Below are 15,409 nucleotides of genomic sequence, written 5' to 3' on the forward strand. Positions count from 1 at the left end.
TGACAATGTGGCCCTCATCCTACTGGACTTTTTTGCAGCCTTCAGCACCCTCTTTCACCCCATCCTTATGAAATGACTGCACAAAGTCGGTATTCAAGGACCTACACTTTGCTGGATTTGCTCCTTCCTAACAGGCCTCATCCAGTCAGTCAGCCTGGCCATGTAAACTTTGAATGCCGTCAACCTCATCTGTGGAGTTCCACAAGGATCCTCATTCATCCCTACTCACCAGCATCATCCAAGACGAGGAAATCACCATCATATATTAAGCTGACAACACCCAGTTCATACTCCCCCTCTCCGACAAGACGCCAAACACCCAGACCAATTTCTCTGCCTACTTAACCAAAATTACCAGGTGGATGAAGAGCAACTGCCTCAAGCTCAGCACAGACAAGATAGAAGCAGTAATATGCGGCAAAGACACCTTGCTCTGGGACTCCAGCTAGTGGCCTGTCAACTCTGATCCACATCTATCCCAGCAACGCACACAAACAATCTTGGATAGTAATCGTCAACAAACTCACTACAACTGGCGAAGTGAATGTAGTCTTAGTCTCCTACTACTACACACTCTAGATACTCAAGAAGATCTTCAAATTTCCCCCTACCAACCCTCGTAGAACTGTCACCCGAGCCCTCAACACCAGCAAGCTGGACTACACCAACACATTCTATGCCGGAAGGAATGTACAACCGGCCAGAAGACTCCAGACCATATGAAACAAAGAGGCCAGGCTCACTCTCAACCTCCCATTTTTCACTCACATGACCTCGTACATCAAAGAGCTCCACTGGCTCCCAATCCACCAACAAGTTCTCCTCAAACTCCTCACACCCACACATATACAAAGCCTTACACAACATTATCCCCACGTACTTCAACAACTACATGAACGTCTCCAAACCTACCTGACCCCTCCGCTCAGATAGACTTCTACTTGCACATTCCCTCCATACTCAGTACCAGACCTCATCCTATCTCACTTCTAAAGACTCAAACAACCTACTCCTGCACATCGGGGCTGCCTCCTCAGGTCTAGATTTCCACAAGAAACTAAAGACCATTCTGTTCACCTAACCCTGGCCCTGACGTTGCCCCTACAGCTCCTGCTACAGCACAAGACTACCCGCATGGGTGAGTCGTGCACCATGCAAATACACATAACATAAACTGTAGTGGATGTATTTCTGTTTGATGCCATACAATTGGTCAATCTTATTGTTTGTAAAGACATTATAATGCCTTATCTCCTACAGTTTTGGCCCATTAAATTTCTTCTGTCAGCTACCATTTCACATAGGAGATCTCCAAATTAGATTTCCCTTTTCAAGGTTCCATTAATGAAAGAGTTCTTGCAGTCCCAACAAATCCTACCTAAAATTAATAGGTTTTTCCATTTGAGCCTATTCAGAAATCTGCATTGCATCACCTTTTGTGTAAAGGTGCCTTCTTTAAACCATCACTTCTGCTCGAAGAGTAAGCAAGACATATGCTCTCGCTTCCACCAAACTTTACACTGTACCCACTCTAACAAAGTAGTGATGAGGATACACCTTTATCTTCTCCCAGAGATAGTTTGGAATTTCATAGCAATCAAACCATTGTTTTAACCTCCTCCTTCACGAATACCTTAAAACTTGCAGAACAGTCCCTTCACTAATTAGCTATAAGGAGGGTACTCCATTTCTACCTTGACAAGACAAAAACCTTTGGAAAATCCAATCAGCTCTTAATGAATTATGGCTATCTTTGTCAGGGTTTAGAAAGTTATAGAAAGTATGTTACTCCATAGATAGTTGCTTACATCATTTAGCAAACAAACCTCTCCTTGAAACGCACTCCACTTGGGCTAAGGTAGCATTGCTCAGAAATGTTCCACTTTCTGAAATCTGCTAAGCCGCAACTTAGAAACCTCTGCAGACATTTACTAGACATTATTGCCTAGTTTGAGACACTTGGAAAGATGTTAGGTTGGATCAAGAAACACTTCAAAATTATAGCCTTACAGTTGGTATTGGTCTCATTTAGATAGTCTTTCTTACTTCCCAGGAGCCACTTTATGATGATTTAATTTACCTCACTACTCTGTTCAGGTGTTTATTACTATCAATGAAGATTTCTAGTGCAGAAGAAAGGGTACTTACTTGTAGTCCTGGTGTTGCATCTTTAGAATCTGCATTGAAATCATAAATGACCTGCCCGGATCCCAGGTGGGTAGAGGTCGGCATTGGGAAGTTATTATTATACATTTGTTCTGTAAATAAGAACTGGCTCTGAGAGACAACTGTCAGCATGGTGCATCATGGACAGGAAAGCTCCTGGAATCCTAAAGAAACAGGATGCCTTTTTCCCAACTTTCAATGTAGACCTATCAGACTGCATTTTTGCCCTCCTGGAGTTCACTTTCAACTCTTTTTGACACAAAGATGCTGCAGTGCAAACTTGGAATGGTGAAATCTTCAATTATAAAGGTTACATTCAGAATAAATCTCAACTGATAGGCTACTAAAGGGCGCTGTTCATCATATGGACACTGACCGCATGTATGTATATGTGTATATATATATATATATATTATTATTATTTTTTTCATTCACTGAAAAAAACACAGGTTTCAGGGACATTATAGTTAGTTGGACGTTTCACTCGTACAAAACCAGAGAAATTCGGCCGTTAGTTAGTTGAGCTAACTGTAACTCGTGCCCCCACAATGCACTGCTGATGACATCACATATTACATCACATGACGAATCAACCCCAGATTTTCAAGATAGGAGCTGATCTGAAAAGAAGAACTTTTTGGAAAATTTCGTAAACATTCGTCAAACGACGTCAAAGTTATAAGCAAATCAAAAAATGCTTTTCCTATGGAAACGTGACCCTAACTATAACTATCTACCGGTGACCGCCAGTAGATAATATATATTTCCATGTTTGTCCCAAATCATGGCAGTCCTAAGCGTGGATGACTGCACCACCATTGGATTTCAACATGGGGCCACAGGAGTGGAAATATGCCAAACCGAGAAGTGGGATAGCGGTTTGGAAAAATGTAAACCATGCATGGAGTTTTCTGAGGCCCAATGGAGGGCTGGAATTACACAATAATTCAAGACTGAAACCTTGCAGAACCCACCGAATGGGTAAGAATTGTTTTTAAAAGACACTACGGATTCCATCATGTTTAACAAAAGAAACTCACCTGTGAAACCCATTAGAGAATATTTGAATTTGAAAGCGCACAAAGAAAAATGTTTCTTGTAGTGCATCTGCGCTGTTCCAGTGTGCCTATGATTAAGGAGCTGGGGGCTCTGAAGCATGTCAGGCAGGATACAATTGATTGGAAAAGAACATACCGGTTTCCCCAGAAATAAATATTCTGATGAATAAACTGCAGTGAGTGTATCCTCGTATTTGGGACAAACTTGGAAACTTATATATATGTATATCGGGGTGATTCATCAAGCATAGGCCCAGAAAAAAGGGAGGTCTCAAAACGCGTTTTCTCCATGTTAATTTCCATCGGAAACGTTAGACAAAGCTACAGCCTGAACTACTGAACGGATGTACATCAAATTTGGTAAAAAGGTAGCTCTTGGTTCAGAAAGCGACCTTTTTTTAAAATTGTGTATCTCCGTTCAGTAGTTCCTGAAATATTCATATTAAAAAAAATTATATATCTGGAGACCGCGGTGAATCCGCAAACCCTCCCGAGCACGAGCTTGATTCTGATTGGCTGCCAACACTTCAAACCAGAAAGTGTTGGCAGCCATCTTGTGACTTGGTAGAACCAAGTCACAAAAAAAAAGTTAACAAGCATTGGCATAGCCAATAGGTCTCGCCTTTGGGACCTTATAAGTGTTTAGCCATGCAACAGTTGCATAACTAAATACTTATAAGGTCCCAAAAGCGAGACCTATTGGCTATGCCAAGCGGCCGTGCAGCCGCGAAAGTGATCGCGATCAAAGCGGCCGTGCGGCCGCGAAAGTGAAAGAAAAAAGCGGTGCGCGCGCCCTCGCACATGCACTGTAGCTCTAGGCTGGCCTGGTAGCACTTTTTGGAGCCCTCTCAATAAGTCTCGCCAGACCAACACATGCGCTGGGTCAGGCGAGACCTAAAAATGAAGAAGGGTAGAAACACCCCTCTAACTCGTACTCCCGCAATGCACTACTGATGATGTGACATATTACATCACTTATGGCATGGTCAGTGACATCACTGATGACATCTCAAATGACATCACTGATGACATCATCCTGTGACTGTCTAAAAAGTTTAAGAATGTGAACTATATATGAGAATTCAGTCAGTGTGTGACTGACTGTTTAAGTGAGTAATTATATGTGTCTGGGTGAATGTATGGATGAGTGACTAATCTGTGTGAATGTCTGTATCAGTCTGTCAGTTGGTGTGTAAGTGGCTACAGCGGTTGGTGAATAGGTACATGAATGTCTATATGGGTTATTGATTGGTTGTCTGATTACCTGTATGGGTGCCTGAGTGTCTGTGTGATGACTCCCTGCATTGATGTGTGAGTGGGTGATTCAGTGGGTGTATAGGTTCATGAGTGTGTCGGCGAAGGGCTGTATGGGTGAGTGAGTTTGCATATGGCTGTGTTGGTGAGTGAATGGATGTCTCAGTGGTATATGTGTGAGCAACTACATATGTAAAAGGTAGTATATGTGAGTGTTGGAGTGTATAAGGGTCTGTATGTGAGAGTGAGTGATTGTGAGAGTGGATGTATGGATGAGTGTGTGCTTGTGTCAGTGATTGTATAAGAGAGTAAGTATGTGTTAGTACCTGTATGAATAAGTGAGGTGGTGTGTGTATAACTGTATCGGTGAGTAAATGGCCATATGAGGGACTCTGAGTGACTAACTAGGTGTGTGAGTAACTAGGGTTGAGTGGCGGTGTGTGAGTATCTGCATAGGTGTATGATTGCATATATCAGTGGCTATATTGATGAGTGACTGCGTGTATGAGTGACGGTATGGTTGAGTGGATGTGTGTGTAGACCTATCAATCAGTGAGTGGGTATGTACTAACTGGAATTGGTGTGTCTATGGTTTTGAGAATGGTAGTCTGTATTTTAGAGTAGGAGTAGGAAAGGTTATATTAGGGTGTGGGGAGGTGCATCAGATATTAAGTGGAAGATGTCATCAGTGATGTCACTGACCATGTCATGAGTGATGTAATATGTGATGTCATCAGCAGTGTATTGCGGGGGCATGAGTTATTGAAATGTCAGCCTAACTATATCGTCCTTGAAACCTGTGGCATTTTTCAGTGACTATCTATATATATATATATGTGTGTGTGTGTGTGTATATATGTTAAGGCAAGGATGTTGTTAGGGTTTTGGGTGTCAAGGGAATTTTTGGGGTTTAGGGTCCGTATGGGATTTTGGATGGCACGGGAATTTTTAGGGTGGATTTGGGATTTTGGGTGGCAAGGGAATTTATAAGGTTTAAAGTGGGTATGGGATTTTGGGTGGCAAGGGAACTTTAGAGTTACGGTCGGTATGGCTTTTTGGGTGTCAAGTGAATTTTTCAGGTTTAGGGTGGGTATGGGGAATTTTTAGGGTTTAAGTTGGGTACGGGTTTTTGTGTGGCAAGGGAGTTTTTAGGGTTTAGGCTGAGTAAAGTTTAAGGGTTGAGAGTTATGGAAAAAATAAATCTTTTTTTGTATGTATGTATAACAATATGTATGTATTTTACATATATATGTAAATATATATACACACGTATGTATGTGTGTTAAAAAATACATATAAATATACATATATTTTTTAAAGCGCATATGCCTTTACAATTTGGTCTTTACAACTTCGGTCTTTACAATGACAATGTAACTATTTAATAAATAACTATAAAGCCTTCACATATATATATATATATCTATATCCCAGTCCCACTAAGGCTGTCGAACTCTTAAGGTGGGTGCATCCGTCATGGGAGGTGAGCCACCACCTATAGTACAGCAAAGCACAAAATGGAGCACTCGCGGGATATCCAATTAATTGACGAATCCATATGCAGACTCGTTTCGGAGCAATTCCTTTATCAATGTTTGTGGGATACAATGAGTCAATTCATTCTCACAATTTAAACCCATTGGCTGATACCATCTGCAAAAAATCTGTTTGCTCTAGGACATTGGAAATCATTCCTATAATAATCTAAACACCTAAACAGAGCACCCGCATTACCATCAGGGCCATAATAATGAATGTCACACTAATATGGCAACTTTAAAAATCATGCAAGCGAAACAACATGTGAGTTGTTCTTTGAGTTTTTGCAGATGGTATCTCTAGGGAGCCACAGAACCACCACCTGTGTTGCTGAGCCCCGGGATGTCCATGGGACGCCAGGAGCAGCAGATCGGTCAGCTGTGGTTTGTTGCCTGCAGATGCAGGGGAGTGACTCCTTCACTCCAAGGGAGATTTCTTCGGAAGTCCTTGATGCCCACAGGTCTTTTAGATAACCTGGATGAAGCACAGACACATACAACGCAGAAGACTTGAACAGCGAGACCAGGAGCAGCAGAAGTCTTCCTTGGTGCAGTGTCGGTTCCAGTAGAAGTCCAGCGAAGTGTCCATACGATTAAAGAGCAACGCAGTTTCAGGGTTGAGTCTTGTCCAACGACGAATCTGAGGACCCACCCACAGGGGAGCCCTTAAGTACCCTATGGAAAGGATTGGGGAGACTCGGGGGTCCCTCCCAGAGGAGAGGCTGGACAGAGGGTAGGATACTCCCCTGTCTTTTGGCCAGGGTCGCGCCAAATCGGAAACCAGGGGTTCCTGAACTGGCTCAAATTGGAGTACGTAAGGAGGGCACCATCTGTGCCCTTTAAAGCAGGCTGGTGGCGCTGGCAAGTGCCCTCACTCCCGCCCAATACACTAAGTCCTGTCTGGGAGGTGGTCACACCTGCCTACAACAGGAAACCTGTTATTCTACCTGAAATATAAAGTGAGCAGTTGATTGATTAGAAAGGCATTTTGACATAAAACCAAGGGATAAAACAAGAGAAGAGCACTGTGTCAGAAAGGGCAGCTTAGGAACATTTCTTTCCAGATGCATTGCTTTTATCACATTATGAGGTTTACCTAAAAATCACAAAGATAGACTTAGATATAGAAATCACAAAATAAGTGTATCTAAACCACTTCTCAGCATAAATGTGTGCATAAGCTGAGTGTGAATTTGTTTTACATGTAGGCCTGGAAGAATACCTTGAAGGATTAGGTCCCCTCTCTTGATTTGTGTGACTAGAAGACGTCCTTCGATAATTAGGTATCTGAAAGAGCCCGTTAGTTAAAGATTTCTTACCTTTAGAATTACCCCCAGGCATCAGACTAGGTCCAGAGATTTTTTTCTTAGCAGTACCCCTGCGTGTCGCTTGGTGGCGTCGGTTGAATTTGCGTCCGTCATTGTCGCCGAGATGACGTAGCGGTGTCTACTTAGATGCGGCCCCTGTGCGCTGAAGTCAGTTCTTTCTTTTTCCACGGCATCCTATTGCAGATCCGGAGAGAGCTACCCCTTTAGTCACTTTTTGACTGAACTTTTTCGACATTTTATCGATTTCTTTTTTGAGTCTTCGACTCCTGGTGCGCGAGGGATGTTCCATCGTCGGACCCGCTTCAAGCCTTGCGAGGCCTGTCACAGACTGATATCAGTGACGGACCCGCACCTCATATGCCTTTGGTGTCCGGAGCACGACCACGACCCGAAGTCGTACTCCGACTGCCTGGCCATGAATCCAGAGTCTTTGCGGGAGCGGTCCTGAAAGCTCTTGGAGGCCCGGCGGTCGGCTCCGCGTCCTACCCGGTCTCGTTCGAGGGGAAGTTCTCGAGACCGCTCGCGTAGCCCCCACACCTCTTCGCACTCAAAGTTCTCTATGTCTTCAGCTAAATCGCGTTGTTAAGTTATGCTATGCAGCAGTGCTTAATTTGTAAATGAATAGGTGCCAGGGCCCTCGTCAGGAGACCGCCCCTGCCACTGCTGCCTATGAAAGTACTTGCACAACTACTAGCCATCACACTGCTATAAGTGTGATATTTCAGACTGTTCGAGGCCCCAACACTATAAGAATGGCTTGGGAGGCAAGTATTAGTTGTTTGATTGTCTATTTGCATAATAAACAACTGTTGTGGTTATCTCTATATTACACAAACAGCGCCACCAGCTGTCATAAGTCCTTGTGTTCTCAATTAAGTGTTGGTGCGAAGTACCGAAAACCACTGGCTCAAATTAGGCACTGCTATGCAGATATGTAGAGTGCACTATCACACGGAAAGGTATCCTGCCGCTGAGCAGATGTGAGTCTAGCCAAACCTAGGGCCTAGTGAGACTAATAAAATGGCCAGGTCTTCAGCTTCTTGCAGAATTCAAAAAGTGAGCAGGAGGCTTTTGTCTGTAGTGGCAGATGGTTCCATGCTTTAGGAGTATACTTCACAGTCGGATCCGGTTTTCTCTATTCGTAGTACATGTACGATTGAGAGTTTGAACAAGCAGAGGCATCTGGAAGGTTTGTGATAACAGATGCGATTGTTGAGGTATGCTGAGGCAGTGGAGCTCCTTCAGATGTATGTGGTGTGATATGAGTCTGGCTTGGGAGATTGAGAGTGGTTTTGGCAGCTGAGTTCTGAATGGTCAGCAGCCTTCTGCTTAAGAATTCCTGTGTACCTCCTTCAAAGCTACTCTGCCCTCTCATTCACTTCCTTTATTCTCCTTACAAAAAGTCTCTACAGATTTGAAAGGAATCTGTTGGAAATATTGTAACTGAAATTCCTGTTTCTCTAAACAAGGGTTTGGTTGTAGAAGCCCTTTTTAAATGTGTTATTTTCCTCTTTTGATTAATGCTGAATTACTGCTTTTTGTAATAAATGTGAAATTAAATAGCGTGCTCGCTGTTTCATAGGAAGATGATTTGGAAAAGAACACAGTTAAGAAAAAGCAGAAAAAGAAAGATAACAAAGAGAATAAGGAGAAAAAAACACCTGTGAAGAAGGATGTTAAGAAGGATGGTAACAAAGAGAAAAAGCCAAAGGAGAAGAAGGAAAAGGTATGTTAAAAAAGAAACAGAGTACCATAATTATCTAGCCTATTATCAGGAACTTCCTGTACTACTACACAAAGCAATGATTGAGAACAGCGACACAGGTTTCAGTGAGAAGGGTGCTGCTTTCCAAACTTGCGTGGGCCTTCCATTGAATTACAAATTTACTGTGCTAAATCTGTAAATATGTATATCATTTTCCTTGATGCTGACCAAGTACTAAAGCTATTCAGTCAAGTCCTTCATAAACAAAAAACCTTTGCCTCTGTAGGATCGCAGAATACCGGTGTATCCTATCTTGCAGTTGTAGCCAGGAGCATGAATGACAGTGGTGGTATTTCTCAGAGTGATAGCATGAGATATGACAATTGGTCCCACCATGTTACATTTACCTGACCCTTTTTCCCCCCAGAGTGGGCACCAGACAATCTGCTCATATTTCCCACAAAAACCTGATTAGCCCCAGTATCCATACAACATTTGTAGCGTATGCCTAACTGGTGTGAAAATCTTGAAGACAAAACCACACAACCTGTGTTTTTGGTCTTGCAAAATCTTTCTGATGGATACCTCTGACCGCAGATTCCTCACCTGTAGAATATCCCAAGACACCAGACTAGAACCAGAGATTTAAACAACATTGCTTCTGGGTGCCGGTAAGTGGCGCTGTGTGGCTCCACATTGAGTTTGTTCAGCTCCAGAATTGATGATGGAACTGCATATAAGCACCACCCTTTCACGTCGACATCAGTTGCTTTCGTTTCATCCCTTTGTATGTGTATGTAGAGCTCACTCATACGTTTCCCTCAAGCTTTGACTAGTTTTTCTTTCAGATTAATTTTTTTCCTTAATGTGCAATGGAACAAAATCCATCCTAAATGTTCTTGCTCGAATGCGCGGACCCATTCAGCTGTCGAGGCTGTTCCCACAAGGGTCTTCATCACAGTCCAAGTCTTCTGGTAGGTCGAAGCACACGAAAAACAAGTGAATTTGTCCTAGTCCCTCCACTCTCAGGTAGAGAAGTCACAAGAATGTTATGGTGTCTACCAGTCTCGCTCCTTTTCCTCTGCCGAGGAGCTAATTCTTCAAATGATCCTCCTTGAAATTTTGGGTCATCAACGATGTCACAACAGATTGAGACCTTAAAGAAGCCATTTTGTGAATCTTTGGCTTGCTTCTGGCTCTATCTGGTGCACCTTCGGGTCCTTCAGGCCCTCTAGTGAGGTTGCTGCCAGCTGGTTTGCCCTCTGCGTCATCTGTGTCTCCTGAACGAGTTTCAAATTCTGTTCTAACGTCAGAGTCAACTTCCAATCCGGCACCAAACTCCACACCAGTCCCTTTGACGTCAGTGCCGGCCTTGATATTTCCAGAACAAGAGGAAAACCCTGTTTCAATAGCTGAATTCATCACACTGCGTCTCAGGGTGCGCCCCGAAGATGTACCCAGTTAGTTTAATCGGACTCAGACAGAACGTTTCCTTTTCCACGGAGGTGCACCCCAATGCTCCAACAACTTTTCGGTTGTGGCTCTGATTAGAGTCACCAAGCTTTTGGAGATGACAATTGAGATGATGGCGATTGTTTTCCCCCACACTATGATGATAAACTTCTAGGAGGACAATGGGCTGGACACGTTTTAGACACTTGGTTTTTTTTTCCTCCTAGGCCATGAACAGAAGAAGTGCCTCCACTGTGGTGATGAGATGCGCTATGAAGGTATTAGACTTATAGCTGGAAGTTAAAACAAATGTGTTGACAGAAGTTTTGCCACCTAGAGAAACGTCCTCTGAGCCTTCATCGAAGCCTTGACTGACATTTTAATGGGCATCTTATATAAGAATTATTTTTGTCCACCAGTGTACAGACAAGTTGCCAGGTGCCACAGGGTGGCGCCAGGCAACTCAGCACCCTGTTCCAGAAAGTCTGGTGGTTCAGGCTTCCACCAGCAGGGTGAACCACATTTAATTTCCTACCCCAGATAGTGATTCAAAGCATTTATGAAATAGATGTTTTCCTTAGCCAGTCCACCTCTCTGTTAAACCATGCCAGCAGTTTGCTAGGAAACTTTTCCCACATGTTATGGGCCATAGTTGGTGAGGTCTTGCCGGCATTCCTTAAAGAATTTATGGCTAACCTGCTTCAAACCATCTAGGTTGGTCATGATGCGGCCAAATTTCTGATAGACTTCTGACTACAGGTATTCCTGCCCTTGTGAATATCCCCAGGTATCAGACTGGATGCAGAACACTTTGTAAGAATTCCTTCATGTGTAGGTAAGTGTATTGTGCAGCTCCACAACAAATCTGTCCTAGATCCGAAGCCTCTATATGTACACAACCTCCATGCACTGTCGTCAGTTCCTTTCTTTCTGTGCCTCTCAACATGGATCTGCAGCTTTTTCTTCCTGTTATTCCTGACATAGATTTTTCCCTGAAAAATCCTACAGCGTGCAGCATTGCACCCCCTTGAAGAACCGGGATCAAACTGTGTTGTACCTGTTATCAACAGTTGTTGGTTACTGACACTCATGACGATTGTCTACAGTGCCTCAGCACCAGACACTATTCGAAGTTGTGCGACTGCTGTGCCATTCAGGTTTGGGAAGCCAAGCTTCCCATCGCCGAACTCAAGAAGTCAAAGATACACTCCTGGTCCAAGTCACAAGTGCATAAGAGCTCTTGCTCTCGACATCGCTCCAGTGACTGGTCATTATCAAGGTTACGGGGCTCTATTAAATATAAGAAATCGCATTAAAAAACACAAAGTCCAAGCATCAGTTTCCCTCGTCTAGCCACTCCCCTTTCTCAGTCATTCGACGCTTCAGGCCACAAAGCCTGTCTTTATTTTTTGGACTGACCTCTTTCGACCTTTTGTCGAAGACTTTTTGACACATTACCTCCTGGGAAGACAGGATGTTCATGAGGAAGGCTGGTTTTAGGCCCGGGGCACCTCTCACCGGCAGAGGTCAGTGACGGATCCACACCTCGTCTGTCTTTGGTGTCTCAAGTGCACCCTTAACGTCCTGCATCTATTGTCAGGCCATGCACCCCAAGGCCACGAGGGAGTGGCCTTAGTTAAGCCCCACAAGAAAAAGAAAAGCAAGAAGTCGAAGAGAACTTTGACTTCAACCCGTCCATCAAAGTCATCCGATGAGATGAGGGTGTCGGCATTCAGAGCCTGGCTCTGCGGTTGAGTTTGCGCCTGGGCCATCTCCACGCCTCTCAGAGTTTCCTCGAGCTAGAAGGTGACCCCTGCCCAACTCCATGAGTTCTATGAGGCCATGCACCTCATATTTGGGTGGCCTGTCCCTGATGGCACGCATATGGACCCGTGGGGTTTGGAAGGGCATCTATAGGTTTTCCGCAGGCGGGCTTGTCCCCGATGCCAGTCAGGTCCCTTGGATCCAAGGACGGATCTGGACCAACCATTTCGACCTTCACCAGCCCCTTTACTGTCGTCTCTGGTGCCACCGGCGACACTGCCTCCATTCTTATCCCCGACTGCAATATAGAGCCGGGTGGGCATCCAATACCAGCGCCGACTGGATCCATTCCTCCAGGCCCCAGTGCCCTATTCCTATGGTCTAGTACTTGGGGAAGATTGGGAGGGGTCACTGGGTTAGGATAAGTTGTATGAGGATGTGCTGGATACCAGTGGATGGGCACCTCTCCAGATGCTGGCTTGGTCTCTTCTCCTACGGTAGCTACTGAGGAGGGATCCTCATTTGGAATGGTGGTGAGGAGGGCGGCCAAGGTTCCAGATCTTCAGCTTCCCTCTGTGACTGTCAAGACTAACATCTTGACAGAGGTGCTTCAACTGAGGCTCACTCCAGCCAAACTGCTTCTCTAGTTTAATAAAGCCCTCACAGACCTCCTACTTGGTCCAAGCCCTACACAGGGTCTCCTGTGAATAGGATACTAGCCCACTGCCATCAACCTGCCCAGGGAGCCTCACCATCCTCACCCAACAGCCCACCCCAGAGAGCTTGGTTGTCTAGGCCTCCACTCCAAACTAAACCCTGGTGCAATCCCTACCCCTCCACCGAACAGAGAATCCAAGAGGCTGTATAACTTGGGTAAGATGTTTTCTTCCGCCAGCCTGGTACTGCGGTCGATGAACAATGTGTGCCTTTTGCGCCGATACTCCCACGCACTCTGGCACTAGGTTGCCCAGGTTCTACCAATGGTCTCGGAGGAGGCCCTAGCCATATTCTATCAAGCTATTGCCGAAGGGAGGGACAGAGCTAAGTTTGCCATTCGCTAAGAACTGGATATGACTTACTCAATGGGCAGAGGTGTTTCATTGTCGGTGGGCCCTTACAGCGACACGCCTGGTTGAGAACTGCTGGCTTTTTATTGGATGACCAAGCTTCAGTCAGCTTCAGCCGTTTGATGGCTCCCCCTCTTCAGAGACAAGGCTGACTCAGCGCTAGATCACTTCAAGGACAGCAGAGCTGGGGCCGGTTCCTTGGGGCTTTCCATGGCCCCTCGCCAACGCCATTCCACCTTTCGCTTCTTTAATGATCATGGTAGCGGCTTCCAGCCTCATTTCTAAAAGCCCAACCACCATGGCAGACAAGTTTGCTAGCCCTTGCGTGGCCGAGGACGTGGCTCCCACAGGCCTCGTGGGTCAAGTAGCCAGAGGCCGAGCCAGTCCACCACTCCCCGGCAGCAGCAGCTTCCAAGCCCCTTTAGTTTGGCCTCAGACCATCATGAGCACCCAGTGGGAAGCAGGATACACAATCAGCTCAACCACTGGATGTCGATAACATCCAGCCTCTTGAGTTTTCCAGATTGTCTGAAGAGGCTTCTCCCTCCCCTTCAGGTCTACCCCTCTTCTTACTTACTCAAACCTCTCAGTACTAGGGGATTTTAATATCTATATGGACGATCGCAACAACAAGTATGGCTTTACAGCTAAGAGAATCTTTATAGGATTTAAATCTCCTGCTAAAAAATAACATCCTACTCATATTAAGGAACTCTTGTTGGAACTTATTTTCGCGAATTTGTTCAATCTGGTTTGCAATGTCCCTTATCTAGTAATCTGGTCTGACCACTATGTAGCTCCATTTTACTGCTACTCATCAACTCTGGTCAAACCTGATGTCAAACTGCTTTTAATTACTCATTCTTGATACAAAATCACTGTGGATAATCTAGTTCACTCACTCAATAAACCAATGTGGGAAGCAGGGCATTAAATAAATGCAAAGGTTGAAAACATTATTAACTTCCTTTTAGAGGGTTTGGACGAACTGGCACTCACAAAACACCTCGAAACAAAAGTCTCCCTCAACATTTAAGCAAGATTTGCGTAATCAAAAAAGCCTTTGTCAACACCTACAGAGAAAATATAGGAAGGTTTGTAGTCCCAATGACAAGGCCATTTATAAAGCTGCCCTCAAACCCTTTTGTAAGAAAATGCTTCAAGCAAGATCGAAAGCCATATCTGACATAATTGAGGAAGCTGGGAAAAAGGGAAATCCAACTAAAGAAGATTTTTTGATAGTGAAGTCTTTCCCCCCTCTGTCTAGTACTAAACAAAATGTAGAAGCAACTCAGAGCCTATGTGATGACCACTCCAACTTTTTTCAGGAGAAGATTATTGTAGGACGCTGGCTTAATATATAGTGCACACTTATTAAAGTGATGCACCTTGTACTAATCCAGGCTATCCTTATGTTGATTTTAGTGGTGTTTGATAACCATAGAAAGCTCTCAAAGTGGTAGCTGTGGAGTGCAGCCTTCAGAATTATCTTGAAGGAGTGTTAAGCAGCTTGTTTTACCAGTTTAATATTATAGTGTAAGTTACATGAAAAAGAGCCACACAGTGTTTATATTAAAATACATCTATTTATTACGCAACACTCACTAACACATTGGTATATCTCCTACGCGGAAATATCAACACAATGCACAAGAATACTTTGAATGCAATCAGGTAAGTAGCACAAAATTCAGTGGCCTCCAGGGGGAGACCAAACCATATACTAAGAGAGTGGAATGCGAACTGCAAATGAGGATGAGACTTGAACAAGAAGACCCAGAGGAGCCGGGGACACCAGGAACCACCCAAGGTAAGTACCCAGAAACCCCATGGAGGCTGTGGGCAGAGTAGGAACACAGCCGCGTGACCAAGGGAAGTCAGAGAAGTCGCGGTTGCAGATTTGCAGAGGAAGGACCCTTCTTAGAGGACCCCGAAGAATTTTATTGGAGGACGGAAGGTTTGGGAGCCACCCCACCAGTGGATACCCCGGGAACCAGGTTAACTACACCATGGAAGCCAGGTGCATAGGGGATCAAGAGACATCTGGATCCTCTGTAGACGACAATGGAAGAAAATA

General features: G+C 44.5%; 1 protein-coding gene across 2 annotated transcripts in view; it reads left to right on the forward strand.

Annotated features, from left to right (window-relative positions):
• The window catches only part of CHD2 (chromodomain helicase DNA binding protein 2), a 1,941,047-nt gene that overhangs the window by 1,542,012 nt on the left and 383,626 nt on the right, over positions 1-15,409 (forward strand). For both annotated transcript variants that reach the window (XM_085644496.1, XM_085644497.1), the window contains one exon: positions 8,927-9,070. In XM_085644496.1, coding sequence (XP_085500622.1) covers positions 8,927-9,070 — 144 coding nt within the window. The remainder of the gene's footprint in view (positions 1-8,926; positions 9,071-15,409) is intronic.

The sequence above is a fragment of the Triturus cristatus genome, chromosome 3_1 (assembly GCF_964204655.1).
Source record: "Triturus cristatus chromosome 3_1, aTriCri1.1, whole genome shotgun sequence".
Taxonomy (NCBI): Eukaryota; Metazoa; Chordata; class Amphibia; order Caudata; family Salamandridae; genus Triturus; species Triturus cristatus.